Source organism: Larus michahellis, chromosome 2, assembly GCF_964199755.1.
Source record: "Larus michahellis chromosome 2, bLarMic1.1, whole genome shotgun sequence".
NCBI classification, from domain to species: domain Eukaryota; kingdom Metazoa; phylum Chordata; class Aves; order Charadriiformes; family Laridae; genus Larus; species Larus michahellis.
In genome coordinates this window covers 90,924,624-90,947,326 of record NC_133897.1, presented here as the reverse complement: position 1 = coordinate 90,947,326, position 22,703 = coordinate 90,924,624, and the positions used below count along the sequence as shown (strand labels likewise).

The 22,703-nt window shown below is 39.4% G+C and overlaps 1 protein-coding gene across 10 annotated transcripts in view; it reads right to left on the bottom strand.

Annotated features, from left to right (window-relative positions):
- The window catches only part of CTNND2 (catenin delta 2), a 683,266-nt gene that overhangs the window by 158,071 nt on the left and 502,492 nt on the right, over positions 1-22,703 (bottom strand). For all 10 annotated transcript variants that reach the window (XM_074576184.1, XM_074576187.1, XM_074576188.1 and 7 more), the window contains one exon: positions 21,363-21,495. In XM_074576184.1, coding sequence (XP_074432285.1) covers positions 21,363-21,495 — 133 coding nt within the window. The remainder of the gene's footprint in view (positions 1-21,362; positions 21,496-22,703) is intronic.

Genomic DNA, 22,703 nt, shown 5'->3' with positions numbered 1-22,703 from the left:
CGGGAGCTCAGTTTCTGATGCTGTCCTTTATCTGGATTACTGTGTGGCTTTGTTTTCATTTTTCCAACACTCCATTCTTCACCAGAAGCCTCACCCCATCTCATGTTTCCATCACTTATCTATATCGCTGTTTAATACTATATTCTCCAGCAGGTTGAACTATGCCTGACAAATTGTGAGACACTGATGAATGTTATCAGCACTTACTTAAATTTACGGAAACTCAGGCAAAGGAAATTAAATTATTTGTTCAAGTCCTTTATGGAGTTAGAGCTGCAGCCTGGAGGACAATTCTAACTGAGTGAGTCTCTTGGGGCAGATCTCAGCCAAGCAAAGTTATCATGGCTCCAGAGAGTTCAGCAGTGCTACTGCCAAACGTCTTTGCCAAGAACACTGCCACGGGTGGATAAGCAGCAATTTGCACCAATGGGGCGTCAAATCCCACTCCTTGAAAGGACTTTTGGTAAAATACTTGTGTCTCTCTCTTGACTTTACATGAAGAGGACATTTCTTAATGTAACATCTATTGACACATCAGTGGCTGCTGCCTTGCTACATCCAGAAGAAAACAGAATACGCCGGAGCCTGTTTGCCTGCTACAACCAAATAATCAGCATAGTACCAAGCCATCAGGAGATACAGACCAACTCTGTTCTCACACAGACCAATTCCAGACCAATTCTGAAGTCAAAAGAATGACCTTCAGCTCTGCAGCTCAACTGAGTTTGATCATATCGTATCCGTCATATAATAAAGTTTATTCTTCCTGCTTTGAATATACTGTCCCTTTTTTATGCCATCTCTTCTCACTGTCTTCTCTTGCTGTCTTCAGACTAGAAGTATTAAAAATGCTGGGTGAATCCGTGTTACAGTGTTTCTCATCAGTCTTTTAATCCATGGACACTGCTAGTTTCTGAATGTTCTTTCCTTTTTTTTTTTTTCTCACTAGAAATGATATGCATTATCTTTGGAAGATGCTGTTAGAGAGCTGTTAAATCAATAAAACAGGCTGTGTTCTTTCACACGAGGCATTATGGAATGTATGGCAAATCCTATCAGGACCAGGAAGCCCAGCATGCATAAGCCTGAATTCATTCTGTTGAGCTTTCCTAATAAATTAGGGACCCATGCTGTGCAGTGTAAACCTATGCTGGTCAAAGTAAAAACTGAAAGAACAGAGATTACATTAATTTTGCCACAAAAAAATTTCCACGGAAGAATGCACAGAGCTGCTTTCATCTGATGAATCACGTGTCTTCTCTTTCCAGGAAATGTTTAAACTTTCCTTTTAAAGTTGGCTCTCCACCACTAATGTTACTTCTACTTGCTGGTCAGAAGCACTTGCTCTGGTCAAGTCCCATGATGCCACGATACAGGCAGACAGGACAGGAAAAGGTGACAGACCCTCTGGTCCATCGACCAGTAAGAGCGCACTCCTGTCAGCTGGATTCCAGAGTCTTCTCTGGCATCGTATAAAGTTTGTTTCCGTTCTGCATCTGAGAATATATTTGTATCCACACTATGCAGATACAAGGTGAACTTGGACTCAAGAAGGGGTTCGGACTAGTGATGGAGGCAGTGAAGATGTTAATTATGTTCCTAAGAAGGAGAGCCTCGATGTCTCATACCAAGAGGTACAATTTATCAGTTTCAAGGCTGACCTCCGATTCGATGGTGTTTATCACAACAAATTTTCCATGACAGTGGATTGTTAGATATTTAATCTACCAGAAGTTACACGTGACCAGCCTGAAGCATATGCACTGGTAAAACAAGTCAATAATACATTGATGATATGTCTGAAACAATACAGATATACTTGATTACTGTATGATTTTAGCATATGAATTATTTGACAGCTTGTTTTCCAATTTGATACACGAGATTGGATGGATGTGTGGAAAGAAAAGAAATGTAGGATGTAAATGGTACACAGATACCTGGAATGTATGGACATCTGTTTTGTGAGGACATCTGGTCAATGGCTGTCCAGCATATAAACAGAGATGAGACAGGAAAAGTAATAAACCACACTCATTTACGCAAACCTTATAGAACAAGAGATACCAAAGACCAGGTCTGCAAGATCACTGGTTCATGGGCTGCTGAAGGAACCACTCAAAGGCTTGGAGAGATTCAGCCTGAGCTTTGTTAAGTGGTAAGGGGGACTGGGCCACCCAGGGAGGAATGAATGACAAGGTTATCCTTGCCACCCCATATCCTATGGGAAAGAGCATGCTTATGGGATGCTTTCACAGGATTGTGGCAATGTGCAAAACCTATGGATAGAAGGGCAAAGGTAGGAAAAGAGACAACCAAATGCACGGGGAAGGAACAACATGAGAAAATACAGAGAAGGGCGTGATGAAAGGGGCTGATTGTGTATAAAGTTGTGCTTCACTATGCTTGTCCAGCCAAACCCTGCGCATAATCACTGTAGTCTGTTTTATCTTCTTATCAAACCTAATTCCTAACAGTTTTCCTGGATGAGGACAGTCTACTTTCTGGAGGAGTGTAATGCTAGTGAACCTCGAGCTGTAATTAGCTGGCGAGCAGAACCGGAGATCTGGGAAAGAGTTATCAGAGACACTGTAGATCCAGGGGACAGATACCAGCAAGGTCAGGGTCTGAGGATGTGCTACTAGGCAGACCAGCTGGGTCTGAGCCAGCTACCAGAAAGACCTCTTTGTGTCTCCATGTGTGTGAGATGAGACCTGCCAGCAAGCTTTGAGCCTGATTAGCTGGAGATTAAGGAGCACATATTATTGTTCGTGTTTGCGTGAGTGCTGCTTTGTGTGCATGGGGTGCAGGCACTGTCCTCGTGTTTGTGTTGATCTGTTGTGTGATCTAAGCTTCTTTAACATACATACCTAACAAAATGAATAGGGATGCTTTTATTTCTAGAATTATCCATATCTGATTAATTTCTCATTCATTTATTGTACTGGTTTTGTAAACATGTGTAGAATCATAGAATGTTCATGGTTGGAAAGGATCTTTGAGATCATCGAGTCCAACCATACACACACACAAAAAACCCTACAATCTCTGCCAGTAGAGCATGCCCTGAAGTGCCACATCTAGACGGTTCTTAAACACCTCTAGGGATGGTGACTCAACCACCTCCCTGGGCAGGCTGTTCCACTGCCTGACCACTCTTTCAGGAAAGTAATTCTTCCTAATCTCTAATCTAAACCTCCCCTGCCGCAACTTCAGACCATCTCCTCTGGTCCTGTCATTATTCACCTGGGAGAAGAGGCCAACCCCCACCTCTCTCCAACCTCCTTTCAGGTAGTTGTAGAGGGCAATGAGGTCTCCCCTCAGCCTCCCCTCCTCCAAGCTAAACATGCCCAGCTCCCTCAGCCTCTCCTCATATGACCTGGTCTCCAGACCCCTCACCAGCCTGGTAGCTCTCCTCTGGACACGCTCCAGCACTTCAATGTCCCTCTTGTACAGAGGGACCCAGAACTGAACACAGCACTCGAGGTGAGGCCTCAACAGGGCTGAGTACAGAGGCACCATCACTGTAATTTAGGTTAGTATATACACTGTACTTGAAATGTTAACTGGGTTACATGTTCAGCCTTGTATCTGGTTACTGAAGGAGAGTGGTTACTGAAGGAGAGAGAACAAGAGAAATCACCAGCTGACATGTTAAGCTAGTCGAAAGGAGAAGTGCCCACCTTCTGAGCAATGCCATAACGCGTCCTGCTCCTTTTCCAAGCAGCAGTTAAGGGTCTGGTCCCCATCACTCTGAAGACTACTAACACTAATCCCACAGACGGCAGGAGGTGGTTCATGCAGCATGCAAGCACTCCTCTTATACAAAGCATACGTTGGAGTCAGTGGATCAAATACAGAGCTCTGTTAAAAAAAATAAACCAGAAACATCTCCCAAGGAATATTTAGCTCCCTTTGGGAAATACATCTGGATCTACAGCTTTCGGTATCTTCTCCCTGCTTTGTATTACACTGGTTAAATATAACCTTTACTCACTTTGAGACTACTCTGGTTAAAGGATACTTTCTGTGCTTTAAAAAGAACTGACAGAATAACAATTTATGAACGTGGAACCTTTCAGAAAAAAAAATAGAAATTAAAGTGTAATTTGTAGGGAATTGTAGGGAATATCGCAGCCTTCTTAATTTACCTTTTACAAATGCATGCCAAAGCTTGCACAAATCTTAACACAGCTTGAAACTGAATTATTGTCAGATGTAAGCAGTAACAGCATTACAGTCCATGACCTTAATTGACAAAACATGCTACCTGTCACTGATTCAGCACAGAAGCCATGCTGTTCCTCCAGGCTGTCTGTTTGAAGTCTAACAACTGGATGTGAAAACCCGACGGGCTTGCTTCCCTGGGGATAGGGAAGGTTTGCCCGAAAAGTGAGGACAACCAGGACTGTCAGACTGAGCAGAATGCATGCTTTGACTTACAATCAACAGCATTATTTTCTCACATTTAGAAGGACAGATAACTCCTCAAATGTGAACAAAATATAGGTGAGCGTTTTTTCTTTGTATCTAGGTATCAGCAAAGTGGCCCTGGAATCTGGCTGTTGCTTATGGCTTTGCAACAGCAGAAGCAAAGTTAATGCAAATAGACATTAGCTGTCTTGACTATTACTATGGTTTTGAACTCTATTTTGAAATAAAAATTCTATTCCTCCCAGCAGCGAAGAAGAGAAGCAAACCCCTCTCTTTCAATCCCTGCATAATAGAAATCGCCTTTGACATCCCTGGGAAGGCTGTAAAAATCAGAGCTAGAGATACAAAAAGGAAGAAAAGTGAAGCTTCAAGTTTTAAACAGCTTAGCCAAAGACTGTTAGATAATGAAGTATTCCAACACGGCCTAAAAATATTGCTGTGATAGAAACCAAAACACCCTTCCTCTTCTATTTATACTCAGCAAGTGGGTATCTGAGATATTGTTCAAATTTTGCCAGTAGGTATAACTGGAACATCCTCTTCTGCATTTAATTCGGACTACCCTGCATTACAAAGTAAAATATAATGGAAACAGAACAGGATTAAGAATAGGTGACAAAAATTGTTAGAGACTGACAGAGTGATAAAGTGTGTTTCTAAAATAACACAATCTCCTCTTCCCAATAAGATATTAAGCGTTCCACTATTAACAGCTCCACAGTCCTAATTTGAAGATTAATTCATGCTTAAATGCTTACTTTCCACATTTTTCTTAATAATCACTTTTGAATAACTCTCCGTCCAAAGGAGGTGAAGGAAATCTAACAACAATCAAGCCTTTTTAGACATCATCGATATTAATTGCCAGCTTAATTGATGTAACACACTGCATCATCCACCACTTATTCTGTGACATTTCCATTATTAAGAAAGCATGTTTCAATATATCAAAATACAAGTGTTTAAACACATGGAATTATTTTTAATGCCACTGTGTTACATACAGAACAGAACTAAAAAATAACTGACTGCTAGCACAGGTGACGGTATATATCCAATAAACCCCAAATTAAAAGGACAATTCCATTTAAGTCTGCTTCTGGAAATTTGTAGCAATAATTGGCTTTAATGTTCCTAGATGCCAGTTTACTAGCTAGCGGAATAAGTGCTTATTATTTCACATGTTGAATGGATTCCAAGCAATTCTGTTCCAGGGGTGTGGGAAGCAGAAGCTACAAGTGAGGAGAACCAAATGGCAAAAGCATTTTTAAAGAGTGGCAGGCAGTTTCTGAGACACTTACTATGGCCACCCTGCTCCTCTCAGGCTCACCCTTTGGGTAGATTGGTTCCAGCCACACAGGCCAGGAGAGTCCAAGAGGCCACTGCTCACAGAGCAACTTGACCGCACTGACCCGTTACACACAGTATTCTTTTTTTTTTACAGCGTTTCCAAACCCTCTCTCTGAGACCCTTCTGTTGCTTATCTTTGCCTTGTTTACATTACTAAAAGACTTTACTCTAAAGAGGAAAAAAACCAATGTATTTTTTGGAGAAGGGTTTGGAAGATGGGCAGACTCATTGCTAGCTAGTTTCAGAGGGCTGATTCCTAAAAACTTAAAATGGGTATGAAGGGAAGAAAACAAATCTCCATCAAAAAAGAATACAGGAAGAGCACTGAGCATAGCACACGTCTCTTAAGAGAAATGTAGTGGTTCAAACTTTAATTCCTCTCCACTACTTCTTCTGACATGCCTATGGAACAGCAGGTAGACAATACAAAATCCGTACATTGCAAACGCACATGAGATTTATTACAGACAAATTTACCTGCAACATCATAGGGTAATTTAGTCTCATTAGCAAAGTAATTTGCTACAAGTTCAAAAAAGTGCTGAGCAATTTTAGCTTAAAATAGAGCGGAATGTTATGCAAATTGCTGCATTAGCTCCAAAGTCTAATTTGTTTAAGGAATCTAAATCAGGGTTTGGATCCAGGTCCCATTTAAGCATGGTTTTGTAGAACTGTCATTAAGGGCTTGTTAGCTCAGACACAAAGGCAACATAAAGCTGTGAACAGGCATAATTTAAATAAATTCAGCCACTGGTACATACACAATGTTCTGCTTTAAGTTAAATAAGAATTGCTCTCTGAGTGCTAAACTGTAGCGCACTGGAGAAGGAAGGGGATCTTTTTTCTGCATCCATAGAAATGAGGTGGGTGTTTGGAGGAATGGTTGCGCGACAACTAAGGACACACAACATGGGGTCAATACTCAGAAGATTTTCTTCCGGGAGTGGATATTCTATTTCTGTTAACTGAATATATATTTGCTTTTCGCTGTGTTTCTTAAGTGACCTCTTTAGATCCTGGGACCTATGTGTGCGGTTAACAGAGACTGGCAAACATGTTCCAAACAGGAGACTCAAAACCACGTTCCAAAATTTCCCAGAAAAGCTATGAATAAATGTGCTGCTTCCTCAGTCAGTAAGCCTTAATGTACTTTGTATAACATTCTGTTTTTCATGCTTGGTAGGAAGGCTATGCCTATTACATATTGAAGTCCTAGCATGATTTTATTTTTCACTAACAAAAATCTCTGGATAGGTAGAAGTTACCTATAATAGCAAAGCAGTTTACCTTAATACTCTTAAAAAACATGAATTTGAAGGCTGGCACAAGCATCCTATTCTAAATCTAAACATCAAGCATTAATGGGATCATCCAAATAACACTCCTAACTGCAGGCGCAGAGCTGACATAAAGCGCTTCTCTGACTGCGAAGGTATCAGAAGAGCGATTTTCAATCCCACTGCTAATAACGGTATCTCCTAAAATGAACAGGTCGGCACTGACCTGCATTAACCAAGCTTCTCAGCTTTTGAATCACTGCTGGTATAAACTAACACTGAGGAACACACACAAATTAGGAAAAATACACACAAGCCAAAGCCCTTAGAAAGTATGGCAATTACTTCCTTTTAATTCGGGGTCTTCGCTTTTCAAAACAGTTGAAAAAGGCACAATGCTAAAGAAGGTTCGTCAGTCTGCACTTTATAGATAACGCAACGATAATATTAATTTAGGATGCAAAAGACACTGGCATTACTTAAACACTGATCTAGTAGTGTCTGAAGTTAAATGAAAAATGATGATTAACACCAAGGGTTTGGATCATTCACTTTATGCTATTTAAAAAGAATTAAGCATCTATTTGAGAATGAAGGACTACATTTATTATTGGGGGGGGGCGGAAATCAACGTATATACCTCACCTAAGAACATCTTGGTATTCCTATAACCAGATTCCTAGTGAAGTTAAACAAGATACAGCAAATTCAACAATTTTTTTTATGTAAAGAAAAACTGAGTTTTTTAGACAAATGCAGTAGGTCAGTACTTCAAATATTCTAAGAGTAACAGAGGACACCATCTTAGTGTTAGAAGAAAATTTTTGAAGTTGTAGTTAACTATATCCAGTTCACCATATTATCAGTGTGATTTAGTCAGTATGAACACAAATACCAACTTGGAACAAGGTGGTCACCAATAAGACCACAGAACATTTCTTTTTTTTTTTCAGTCATTTAAGCCCAAACAACAGAACAACTCTATCTGACATTTCAGCTCTAACTGGAAATTCAAAAAGATCCTTTTTTGACGCTTGCTGTAGCTACCTCAGATAGTTTGCCTCACAGAATAAACAACACACTGCTTCTTCTCAGATTAAAAACACATTTACAACTTATTAGATCAAGCATCATACGGCCCCCTGATGACCTCTGCTCCCACGACATTCCCTACTGAGATTTGAACAAGAGGTATTCTCTCCTTGTAGCTGATGTCTTACTCTCCAAAGAATCTCAGTCCCACGAAAATTTTCTGTCTTAAAGCTGAAGTATTCAAGTATTTACTGTCTCAAAAACTAATGAATGCATTCTCACAACATCCCTCTTTGGTAGAAAGTTTTGCTAATAGAAACTCGGGCACATACAATTAATTTATTTGCCTAAGGTCACAAAGACAGGCTGTGGCACAGCTGTGACTACGATCTGTAATTTAAGAGTTTCAGTGGAAAGATGCGCTACAGAATCCTTCCACTGTCTCCCCATTTTTGTGAGTATTATAAATGCAGTAAAAGTCAGCACAAGTAAATCTGCCCCATTTCCAACGTACTTTGTAATACCCACAGTTCAATATGCAAAATTATATATATATATATTTTTAAAAGTATGTATTATAAGAAGTGTGTGTATATACATATATATACTTGTCCTGGTTTGAATATTTTTTTTTCCCTTTGTCTAGCTCAGGTTCTCTTTCACTTCTAGAATCCACAACTTACTTCTGATTCTTTTTTTTCTAAATCTCCTATACTCTTTGAAAGAGGGGAAGACCAGAACTTCACGCAGAATCCAGGACATGCATAATACAGACTTGCAGAACGCCCCAGAAACGTTCTCTATTGCTTTCCTGACACTTAACCTTCCATTTGATTGTTGGACTGCCAGTAAGCCTCAGATGACACTTTCCAAAAGTTGACCAGCACAATCAAAACCTCTCTTTTTCAATCAGCAGAATACAGAAAAAGCATACAGAAATGAGGAGCAAGCTAAATAACCATCAAAAATAGTGCCACCTCACTGCCAATGGACTAACTCTGCTTACTAATCTATAAAGCCTGTGAGTTGCAGCAATTTTTTTAGTTGCTCCTGGACACAAGAATAGCAAAGTAGCAGTTTCGAAAATAAAAACTCACCCAAAACCCTGTAATACTTTTGTGTGTGGAGTAAGGAGTGTGTCCCTTTCTTTAGGACCTTGCTTGGCTAACCACGTGCCCACAATGTGGCTAGGGAAGCAGAGAGGCACATCCAGCAGCGCCGCTGACACTGGTGGGCAACGTTCCCACCCGCTCTTCAGCAACTGCGGTAGCAGCAACAGCTCAAATATAAGGGGCTGATTTGGACCTGTTGTGTCATTTATCGTTTTGCATTAACTATTTCTTTATAGATGTTAAATGACCCTTGCAGCGGGCATTACAATCCATGCTTTTTGTACAGATGAGTATGCAGGAACCAATCAAATCTCTCTGTAAAACTATAAAACGTTATTATATGCCAAATAACTTTTCAAGCCATATCTCACAGATCTACTGTATTTCCATATCTGTGTGAGCCAACACCTGCACAAGATACCAAACCTTAGAAATGTCAGCCATTTATCAGTACTCTTCCAGGAAGAGGAGAAGGAGAGAATCTGGCACATGACCCACAAAAAACATACACAACTTCAATTTCAAAACGGGTAACTTTTTATACCTTGCTTTTAATTGTCTTGTTTTTTCTTATATTCCTCATGTGGTATGAGTCATACTCTGAGTTACACCAGTGTAAACCCTAGAAGAGCAGGACTGACTTCAGCAGCATTGCTATAAATTGACTCTGAGATGACACTAAGGACTCTCTGGTTCAAGCGACTTCAAAGAATTTTCTGCAGTGGCTGGACAGACAGGTAAGCATTTTAATTTTAGAGCCTTAGGTGTCCTTATGCCTCTACAAACCTGTGCTGCCTTCTGCAGCCACTCTCGGTAGCTTAGTAACAGCCATCTCTTCGTATTTTTAAACACATTTGGGAGATCAGCTGATGGTCTTTACCTTAGATGTTTCATTGCCATGGCCTTTTTATCAGGACTACTATTCACCTTATTGAAATAATTTTGCTGCCAACCTTTTTAGTACAGATACATTGAGAAAGCATCATATTACAGACACTGATATAATCTATGGTATTTTATTTCTATGTATAGTGTGCAAAGTCTTACTGTGGCTTGCCAGATGATGATAACAGTAATAAAAAATATGCTCTACAATAGGAAAGTAATCCTCTGCATTCACACATCAGCCTAATAAATCAGAGAAGCAATTGGCAGAAGAGTTATGAATAGAAAGAAATCCATGGCATATATACTAGAACATTATACTGCTTGAAAATGTTGCAAATATATTTATTACTCATTCACAATGTGGGAACCATCACATTACTTATGTCAAGTGACACTGTCTTTCAGTGTGTATTACCTTTCCTTCCCTAGTGCCTAATATTTTCAAATACAAAAGATACAGCTTTTACAGGTGTTTTAATATGACCGGGACATTTTTTCCTCAGACCAGTGGAGAGAGATTCACGACACAGGGCAATGTTCTGCCTGCATCTGCTGCACGCCACAGAAAGTAGCACTAAGGTATTCATCTTGTGCACATGAACGCTGAGGGGTTTGTTCTCTCCTACTAACTACGTGAAAAGCATTATCACCAGATGTTCACAACTGAATTTTCTGGCTAATTGAATTTATCGCCTAAAATTCTCTTCTGTGTGGTTACTCATTCAGAGGCAAACTCTGTCCGCCCAGAGCTGAAAAAGATAGGAACCTTTTAGCCAGTACCCTCATCTCCTGCGAGGCAGATGCTGTAGGACCCAGACAAACAGGAGGTCTGGACAGGTTTTGTTCGAGACCTCACTCGCTCCCTTCAGCCCACAAGAAGACCAGTGCCAGGCCCCTAAACGGCAGCAAAACGGAGGTCAGACTCAGTAGCCCAGAGATGTTTGCAGACACTGTTAACAGTTCGCCGTGTACTGCATGAACAGGACAGTCCAGACAACAGCAGCGAAGCTGCAATTGTCCGTATGAAGCGTGGACAGTTGTTAATAATTTAAAAAATGATTTTGGCTTGCTTTGGCTCTAAATAATCATTGCTGACTTCTTCTTAGGACCATAGAAAAATCTATCTTAAAGAGGAGCTTCTGGGAAGAGTGGGCACAACTTTGTCCCTTTGGCTATGCCCTGGAGAGGGAATAACATGGGGGAAGACGGGAGAACATGTAAGCAGTATAAAGCAATGTGGCAGGGGGGTGTGTAAAAATACAGGTACATATTCTCAATAGCACGCCCCCTATTTTGCAAAATAATTGTTTTCGGTAACTTTGCAAATTCATTCAATTCAGTCTCTTTGCGAAATGAGAGAGAATGATGTAATGTTACAAAACGACTGAAAACAACAGGAAGGCAGCAAGCCAAATGTCTAATTTTTGCTTATCTAGCATTAAAACTCAGAAAAAAACCAAGCATAACTACGTGTTCAATTACGTTTATGAAATAATATACTCTTTATTTATTTTTGAAACCTCTTCACTTTACAGGACGGATACTTTGTCACTTTACAGGACTGATGCTTTATTCCCAGTTGAGACTATTTTCCAAAAGAAATAATTTTGAAATGTGAATGCAAGAAACCCAAAGCACCAATCAAGATTCTTAGCAGAGCAGAGCAGTGAAAGACAAGAACTGGCCCTCGCAATCTGCCATGACTTTGCTGTGCAGTCTTCAGTTGACATCCTGACTCTTCAATTCCCTCTTTTAACTGCATGTGACTCCGGCGCAGCTTGTCATTAATTCATTTATTTAACAACTGTAATAGTTTCCCAATCTTACATCAAGTGAAATATACGCCAGGTGCACAGTAAATCATGATTACAATCCAGGTAAAATATCCTGACAATGAAATCAAGAATAACCATGGTTAAATGACCCCACAGGGATCCCAGAGTGTAAAATGCCAATCCTTCTGTGCTACAGAAAGCACAGATTGTGGGGACACAGCACAGCACTCAGTGACATTCATTAATTCTCAGTCTTAATAAATGTAAAGACTGTGCACAAAACAAAGACGTGCTCTCTATCGTCAGAAGAGATAAATGTCATAAAATGATAGTGCATAAATTAGATGGTGCAACAATGGAGAGATGCACTCAGAAACGCTTTTGAGAGCAAGAAGATCAGTTTAAGATTTAATTCCCTTATAGAAGGTGGGCTTCTATGCTTTAAAAAACCCCCACGAAGTGAAAAGCCCTAAAAAAAAAGTGAAAAAGCCTACCATTTTATAGTTAACCACATTTCTGGAATTTATTAGCAAAGACAAGACAATTTATTAGCAAGAAAGAACAGACTGATATATTCTGATAAATACTATTTAGTAACTCAGCATTGGACTCTATATTGAGAGAGATTAGTGAACAAAAGTGTGTTTTCTATTATCATTATTCTAAATAATAATCTTTTAAGACCATTAAGAGTGTAAGCAGTCCTAACAACAGTGTTACCACAGATTATTCTGTTAAGACCAACGCAGCCATTTCTGCCTCATTTGTTTTAGTTATATTATATTAAAAAGGGAAAATGTTCGGTCACAGGGTTGTATTATAGGCCGTGAGTTAGTGCTTCTTTACTTCACACAATTCAAACTAAAAGAGGAGAGAGGGTATCATAGACATAACATAAAGGCACATCCAAAGCAGACATATGAGGCACTTCAAACTAGCGCTGTAGTTACTGAAGTGCTATCAAATATACTCTCTGGCACACCTATCAATAGAGAAGGGCTTGAAGTGCAGAAATCGCTGTTTTACTCAGGAGAAACAGACCATTTACATCTGCCTCCCTTAACACAGAAACACATCTCAAGCCACTGACTGCTGGAATAAATAAAATGGAAGGGAGTAGAGAGATTAGGAGAGGTTACATAGGTCTGAAGATGGGATCAAATGGGGATGATTTTTTTTAAAAAAAAAAGCAGCAGCAATAGCAGAAAACAAAAGTTGCTTTCAAAAAATCTCCTATGGAAAGAAGATGAGACAAGCCATAGTTAGTATATCAGAGCAATGAGACCTTGATCATGGGAAAAAGAAGGGCATTGTTTCTGTAAATGTAACAGAATAGAGGATTTATCCTTCATCTCTTCCAGGTTTATGTTTTATGAATCTTCCAACAGGATAGGGGGAAAAGACGCCTTCAGCCCCTCTATCCCACTCCAAATTAATGTGACTGCAAGAGTGCCACAAGATGCACGGTGCCAGGCAAACTGGAGCCAGAAAGACCTTTGGGACACAGCTGTGCACCCTCCCCTCTCAACCCAACATATGGGAGAAAGCAGTGATTTAGGGCATCATATGAGAGCTTGTCACCAGCAAAGATCCAGTGTCGTGTGTCCAGCCCCATGGAGCATGAACTGCCGCTGTCTCCTTTGGGCAACTTCCCACCTCCTGAAGTAGCTGGTGATGAAAGACGCAGCTCCTTGAGAGCCCTACAACAGAGGACTGGGACGATCCTATCCCACGCTCACTGCTCAGCCAGTGCACACCTCTGCTCTCTCTAGTGACAGAGATTGTAGGGGTTTTTTTTGTGTGTGCATGGTTGGACTCGATGATCTCAAAGGTCCCTTCCAACCATGAAGATTCTATGACTCTATGATTCTCACAGATGTCTCTGTCAAAGAACAGGATTCGGCATTTTTGGCACCATTTTTGAGTATATCGTAAAAGCACCCGGAATGGAAGCAAAGTGGGACAGCCCTCACGAACATTTTCAACCTGAAACCGCAGAGGTGTTTATATTGGTGGGTTGATGCCAACTTATCACCCTTGAGAAGAATAAACAGAAATAATCAAAGTAGAATAGAATTATCATCCCCATTTTACAGGAGAGCCCACGGTCATGCAGGGCTAAAAACAGACCTAGGGCTTGAAACTTAGTCAAGTGCTTTCAGTGTAAACCCATTTTATTTCAGGTATATTCAGGGATACAGCTTTTACTTAATCTGTTCATCATTTAAGACATCTTTGCATATTTATCCCATCTTTCTCTTCTCTCTATGGCTACAATGAAACATAAATATGTAATTTTTTGTGTCACACCATGATAGAGTGGATTTAAGCCATAGATATGCTAGAGAAAGCTAAAATAACAGATACTCAAGTTGATCAAATTAACTGTTCTTGTCACAGTTTGGTTTTGCAATTATTATCAAGTCTCATGTAATAATGACAGGTCATTTATTTTGCACATTTCTCATGTAAGATATATGCAGTACACCACAAATTCTGTAACAGTGTAGCCTCTGTTGGTTGAAATGCATTCTTCAAGTACCACCAGTTCAAAAGCTCTTTGCAAAAATGAAGTTAAAAGGATAAATAAGCCTTGAGGCAGAATGAAAAATGGCATTTCTCAAGCTAAAGAATAAAACTGTATATAAAATGTAATGGCATAAGAAGCAATCATAAAGCTATTTGTATACTTTTTCTTGCTGTGGAGAGTAAGACTCTGTGGTGCTGCTGATGGTTGTGCATGGAAGTTACACCTAACTTTAGCGTAAAATCATATCCTTGAATGACAAGGTGCAAGGAGTGGAACATCTTGTTGGAAAAACTATTCCAAAAATGCAAACTAAGACAATTTACAAAAGACAAATCAAAGAGTCACTTCCAAAAATATTTTGAGAGTAAAATATTAAAAAAAAACCCAAACAAATAGCATTTTGTATACGGAAAATTGACAGTAAAAAAAGCCCAACCTGTATTGCAAAACAACCCAGTTGTCAACAACTGTTGACTGGCTTCTTAGAAAACAGACTAGAAGTCACTGAGAACCTAAAAGTTAACTCCCGTAAAATCATCATTAATGATATTTTATAAAATAAAAAAATAAAATTCTTACATAAAGACTGTTTCTGGGTAAGTCACTGGGTGCTGCTTTACTTCGTTAGAGTAATTTCTACCAGAGAAAACGACACAGAAAGTGTATTTGAAAGGGACTGTTTGACATTTACTTGCACAGCGAATACGACTGCCCAGGATGATGGGGAGAGAGACCCAAACCATCCTGCACGCAGTAATCTAAACATAAGAATGCAAAAGCATGAACATATCAGTGCTTATTTTGGGAATCGGGTATAGGCAAGCACCCCTACACATAAACAATCAGCATTAAAATAGTAAATTCCTTGTGAAGCCATCTAGGGGAATATTTTTCAAACTGTGAGATTTTACCCATGCAGATGTTTAACACATGAAAATTATGGTTATCAAAGTACTAATAAAAGGTTTATAACTGAACAGGGAAGTATACTTTCTCCAAAAGTATGCAATTATTGTCTGCACTAAAATGCACTCTCACAAATGTTTCAGAGCCTCTCTGCAATTTTTACATTACTTTTCAGTATCATCTATGAGATTGTTCTTTCATTTAAATTAAATACCATGTCTATATCATCCGGCAAGCAACGATTAAAACAGTTTACTTTATGTCTCTAATGGAAAACTGACAGTATCATTACTGGACAAGCCAAATTCCAGCCTTTACCTGAAGAGATTTTAGAAAAAAGAAAGAGAGAAGAGGAAGGCCATGGAAAAGTGAATGCAAAGCTACGGTTCTTCTTCAAACACGTAGGAAAAGAAAGATATTCTGTTTTCTCTGGGACCCCTTATGGAAAACAAGATACCCTTCAAGGATGATGACAGCACCTCCAACCTCCCTCTGCATCCTTCAAATGTTATGGGGTGAAGAATTCTGTCAGCATTAGCCAGCAGGTCTAGAAGCAACGTCATGGAAGTTTTCCTTGGGACAAAGGAAAAAAATGTATCCTGGAAGATGATGACAATAACTTACACTACATAATAAGATATTTTTTCTTATATGGTTCATGTTCATATTCCGTTTCAACCAGATGGCCTATCACACGCTTAACGGAACAGAGGATGGGAAAAGCAGATGTATATTCAACAAGCCCTCACTAATAATAATAAAGAGCAACATAAATATAAAAAATAATGGCGATAAACAAGAGGTGCTTGCTGCCTGACATATGGAAGAGTGGTGGTATCGTGTTAAAAGGGTTCCGGGCACATTCTGAAGAACTCACAGAGGAAGATGCAGAAAAACTCTTAAGATTAATGACAAAATAAATGCAAATGATGGTTTTGAGCAAGTTTGGAAAATACTTTCAGTGTGCAATCACTCGTTTTTTGAGAACATCATGGAAGAATGTCCAGATTGGTACTTTTCCTCTAAGACTGTGTGAAACGAGTATATGGGAACGCTCTCCAAGATAAAGAGGAAATTGTCCGATCCAGCAAGGTTTATTAAGGATGCAAGGGAAGGCTTCAGGCAAGAAAGTTCAGTAGTTACTGTTCTTTTATTTGGCATCTTTGCACGATTTTCCTGAGATGAGAACCTCAAGTGCCGTGGCTTTGATGGCAAAAATTAATTTCTTAGCTTGCAGAACGGAGTCATTGGTGCCAAAAACCCCAAATGACCTGTTACACCTTTGCAGCTGATGGCCGGCTGCCATTTTCCATGAGAGCAAAAACGGTGTTGGCGTGTGAAACTGCACAATTCAATCCTTTTATATGGTGACCTCATAGAAAAGAGTAAGCTGTCATTATAGGAAGAAAAATTGCCGTGGAAGAATGAACCCTGTGTTTAATAGAATGTGCTCTTTTAAAGAGATGTTCTCTGCTAACTATTTTAAAACGCATCTCTTTTCCTATATCCCCTGCCTGTTCCTTCTTGGCATCCAGGACCAGCTACTCTGGCTCTGCTCACAATTTCACCATTGTTGGTGTAAGAGCCCTCTCCTAAGGAGAAAATGCCATCTAAAAGGGGCTTCTTGTGCTCTTCTGCCTGATCAACTTTTCATTTGCCTTCAAATACCTGATCGAAACGTCTTCCCTCCTTTCCTTTTGCCTTTTAGTCGCATCCTTCACTGTCATCAATGAAAGAATAATTTATACAATAAATTACTAAGTATTCTGAGATTCTGAATTTCAGAATTACGATGTCTAATTGTAATGGGCTGCCTGGTAGTTTTTACAACCGTTAGCCTTCTGCCTCCTTCTGTCCCTTCAGAGAGGATTGGTCGCTGCTCAACAGGAGATGAAAAATCCAACTATTGGACATTAGCAAAACCAATCCAACTTCTTCAGCTCTATTCTAATGTCTGCTGCACCACCGAAGCACCCAACATGGGGAATAAAGGCAGAGAACGAGATGCACTACCAATAGCAGATGTAGTGCCTGCCCTGCAGACAGCAATACTTAAGGAGACTCAGAAGTAGCACTTGCGGAAAACTGTCAGGTAAGAGCAGCAGTTAAAATCATACTTTTAAACAAAGACTAGCACTGAACAATTCTGAGCAGCATAGAAGCACCAGCATCTGCAAGAAATAACACCACCAAGTTTATCAACGGTCAGTGTTTATCACATTTACTTATCACCATACAGGTATGTTCAGGGCTGGAAGGGGAAAAATATAAATTCTACCAGAAATGTACAACCTAATTCACTCCAGAAGTTTTTTTGTGGAAAAGTAAATGACTTCTGACACCTTAGTAGCCAGCCCGGGGCATCTTGACATAAACGGTTACCAATTTTGTTTGAAAGTCCTTTAAATTAGAGAAGGGCATTTGCACACCTCATTGGTCTGAGAGAATTGCTACATGAAAGACTGAGCAAGGCCTTTACACTCCTGTAGCAATAAACATACATTTAGAGTGATATCACCAAATTCAGAAGTATGCCTGTGATTAACAAGTGTTTTAGAAATACCACCTACCATAAAGAACATGGTCATGAAAGGAAAAAGATCTCTCATTGCCCTAGCCACATTTCAAACGTTTTTGACTGGATTTCTTTTTTATAGCTGTCTTCTATACCTCTTCTTGGGGGGGTGAAAATATTTTAGAAGAGAAAAACGTAATGGTAAAACCATAAAAGTTGTTAGGAATCTCAGAAATGCATATAGTCATAGATGCTGTTTTCTATTTCTGCCTAAATTTTAGTTGACGCTGTTCTACTCAAAAGGAATATAAAGGTCTCGTCCTACCAAGTACACGAGGAGAAGTTTTATACAAATCACACTAAACTCTTATGAGAGTAGGAAAAGTTTACCACTGTACAAAAACAAAACTGTAAGACTGAGAGAACGGTCAGGTTCAGAGGATAGATCATTAGTCACCTTTTTGATAGACAATACAGCTTAAAAGAATAAAAAAAAAGGTATTTCAAGACAGTTATTTCCAGAAACTCTGTATAAAATAGCCATTAATAGCAGTGTAACAACTTGATGCTCATTAGTGATAAAGGTAAATGAATGTTATTTTTTTTCTGTCAGGTAACTCCAAAGTTGAAACTTTAACAACTGCATTGCATTTCAAATTCAATGCAACCAGTAAATAAACTGAACTGTTGCATAATAATATTCATTCTCTGTCTGCGTGTGTGTGTATGTTCAACTGCATGTTACACACAAACACTTAAAAAATTACATAGTGAATTCAATTTGCTTTTTCCTCAGTGCCTGTCAGGCATACAAAATACCAGCAGTTTTCTTAACTTACACATTCCTACGCTTGTCCTTTCTCCAGGGTCTGAAAGACCACCAAGACAGTTTTCTCTCTTTAGTCCAAGCCATTTGCTCTGTTGGATCTAGGCATTCGGTAAAAGAGCAGAGTTTTCTGTGCTTCAAAAGAATTGGAATTTTTCATCTTTGTAATCTCAAACTTACACCCGGACTTCCAAAATTCATAATTACCAATTTGACAAGGGGTTGTAAAGAAAACAAAAATTTGGACGTGTCCTGGTGCTTCTCTTCCCTGCGCCTTGTGTCTGAGCTGGCACGTTTCCCCGTGACTGGGAAGGGACTCTCAGCCTGCCCAGAGAGGCGGTGGAGTCTCCAACTCTGGAGACATTCAAAACCCGCCTGGTCGTGTTCCTGTGCAACCTGCTCCAGGTGACCCTCCTCTGGCAGGGGGGTTGGACTAGATGATCTCCAGAGGTCCCTTCCAACCCTACCATTCTGTGATTCTGTGACTGCGTGTGGCAGGACTTGCACTCTACTTTCCATGAAGAAGGAATGGGATATTAAATGTGTTCTCAAACAGAGGAGAACGGGCCACAACACACAACTGCAACACAAATACTTTGCAGAAGAGTGAACTTTGACATCAGTTCCTATTATTTAGGTATTAGTTCATCTCATAATTCAGACACATCCTTAAGAGTTAGCACATGAGTTGTCCCAGGGCGGTTTAACAGCACCACTCAAGTTCCTCTGGCCAGGCATAAGCTTAGTAAAAATCTGGGATATCTTCTCACATAAAAGGTTCCTCAGGAAATTTTTATTCAGTGGAGAACTCAAGCAGACCCTAAACACACTACTGAGCCCTTCGGGTAGATCTTGATTCCAAAAAACAAACACAGAAACTGTTTAGGTGCTTTGCTGAATCATGGCCTAAGCAAAACAGGACTTAATCATTACATACTATAGGTTGGTACATAAATAGCTAGAGATAAAATAGTTTGCTACCATTAGATGCTTTAGCCTCAAAAGCTTCACAAAGCATTAGGAAAGTACACAACACATCTCATTACTTGTCGTCTTAGAAAAATCCACAGTACCAGAAGCTTGAAAGCATATTCTCAGGTGGACTTGTTTAAAAAAAAAGTATTTTGGCTTGTTTCCAAAGACAGTTTACATATTATGGAGTGAGGGAAATATCAAAGCCCTGAATAATAACAAATGAAGGGGGGAAATGCTCATTTTATTCGTTATCTTTTTTCAGAGGAGAAACTCAGAGAGCTGCTCTACTGTTTTATATACTTACCTTCACCCTTCCAGCTCATGAGCCTGAAGCTTATGAAAGCTGATGTCCTAGTGGGATGGGTCAGATCAACAACAATCTGTCTTCTTTTTCCCTAAATGGTTAGCAACGAAAATCAAACCGTCTTCTTCCATCAAATGTGATAGCTACCTAAGGGCTCTCAATCTATGGCTAGCAGGAGAAAGCACAGATTGTACAATGAATAAATTGCCTTAATCATTTAACTGCCTTTCTCAGAGATTAATCAATTCTTTTACTGAAAAACTAATTTGTGAGTAAGGATGAGAAGAGAGCATGGGGAGACCATGCGGTTAAAATTTTCAGCAATACCTGGAACGGAGTTCGCTTTCCCAGCGCACAACCATTCTTCATTTTAACATCCATGTAAATATTTTTTTTATTATTATTTCTAAGATGTTTGGGGTGATGTATGCAACCAGTGCGGTTCTGTCAGTGCTAGCAAACCACAGATTTACTCACTCGGGAATTTCCTCAGCATGAAAAAGCCTAGACGGGAACGCCGCTATAGCCGGAGAGAGCCAGGGAGCGGTACGCGCTGAGGGTGAGGATAACGAAGCACTAGCAAGCCAGCATCACTGCACGGTTCTGACAAATAAGCAATAGCAGATCCTGATCTCAGTTTACCTTTACATGCCAGGCTAAAAGATGCCAGCACAGGCACAGATTTATGTGCACACCACATGTCCCTGATCAGCAGTATCTCTGGGAGGGCCAGGGGAGGCAGCTGGGGCTGGTAACAGCTTCACTCATTCAATTTTAATTGACTCCTGTGTGTTTGTCAGATCCCTCAGAGCTGCCTTCCTTCTGTTTTAACTTGTGCCAAAAGCTGAGCCGGTCCCATTAACCACAGGGAACAAGCAAGCAAGAAGTACCCGTCAGCTACAGGTACAGAACAAAGTCTATAATGCTGTTTGAATTACATTTTAGATACAATCTGCGCTGAATTCCAAGATCATAGACCAACGATCACAGTTCATGCTGCAAACCCAGTGAAATTAAACTCCATTCACGCAATTACACATTAAAGCAGGCTTTGATTCAGAATCCTTTTGCTGAATTTTTCTGTAATTGTATTTAGTGCCTAAACATCTCTTTTTGAAAGTCCTAAGGAAATGCCCATATGCTTCAGTGGGATCTAGACTATACCATTAGCTGTTTACTGAACAACTACTCATACACTGTCTAAATGGTATACGATCAATCAAAATATTCAAAACCAGACCAAAAAAGAGTGACAAAAATATTTTATGTACTTTTTCCTTTCTCTAATTGTAACAAATGACTTAAGTGAAAGCTTGAGTAAAATGGGTCCAGACGCATACACAATTTTGTTTGTAACCCTTTTAAATTACATATAAATAACTAGCTATGATAAATGCCAGACAGCATCACTGTTGAAAAAAGGATTTATAAGTCTTACCTCTGCTTTTATTTTATTGTCTCCGAAACAGAGGTGTTGTAAGTAGGCTGCAGCATTGGACTGTACTGAGGGAAATTGATGCTGTAACATCTGTATAACTTCTGGAAGCTCTGGATCTCGCCATCCGAACTCTCTGTGCAAAAACAAACAAGAAAGATTCATCAAAAAATGTGCTATTATTGGATAAATGTGGCAACAGTTGGGCCAAAAAAGAAGAAAGATGTCTCCAAGTAAAATCTTGATTTTTTTCCCATTATTTTCAAAGCAAACATTAAATCAAATATGAAGCTATTTTTCACTTTAAACTGTACTTCTCTGCAAAAAAAAAAAAAGGTCATATAAAGTATAATTAGAGTAAATAACTTAAATAACTTTATGGAATTAGGTGTCTAACTGCTAAGGTTTCCTATATGAAAATGATTATGTGGAATATAAATATAAGTAAAGAAAGAAGAGACATGCCCATACTATTATACTTTATCAATTAAGATTAAAATATGGAGGCTAGAATCGGAACCACAAATGGTTTGCTATGAAATACTCGTTTGTGAAAAAAGTCATTTTTACTTACTGCAATCTTTATCTGATATAAATTGCCATCTTATATAGAAAGCAACGACTTATATTGTCTTTTCATTTATTTTTTCCAGATACAGTCCATACTCAATGTAAAATTATTACACAGTTCTGGCACTGCTTGAGCAGGGGTTTGGACCAGACGACCTCCAGAGGTCCCTTCCAACCTCGGCCCTTCTGTGACTCTGTAATTTTACAATTATACAATGCTTACACGTCAGATTTCTTTTAAATCTTCATTCATACTACTCAGTCTAAAGCAGCTAGGCAAATACAAAGGTCTTTGCACTTTTCTTTACTCCAACAAAGCACGAAACACCATTAGCATCAAATGAAACAACTGAATCCAAGCGTGTTGAACAAATCTCAGCAGGTATTCTGTCTCAGCAGGTATTCTGCAGCTTCCAGAACTGAACTTAAACTAAAAATTTTGAACTAAAGTTTTTCTTGAACTAAAAATTTTTCCCCCTCTGTGGTTAAAGGTAAAATCATTCATGAAAATGGCTTTGGACTCTGTGTCCCAAGCGCCAGGCATGCACACAGCCACTCTGCAGGAGGTACTTAATTCTCACATGGCTTTTCCCTAAGAGATAATTTTTTGTGCCATGAAAATATTTTCACCATCTTCTATCTAATGCTACGTGTACGAAGTAATAGAGGCAAATTAGGGGAAAGAGGTGACTTGTGAAAAATGCCGTATGTTCTCTGTAGCAGTCACCACCATCACCTGGGAATTCACTGCCAAAAAACCCCACAAGAGTTGTT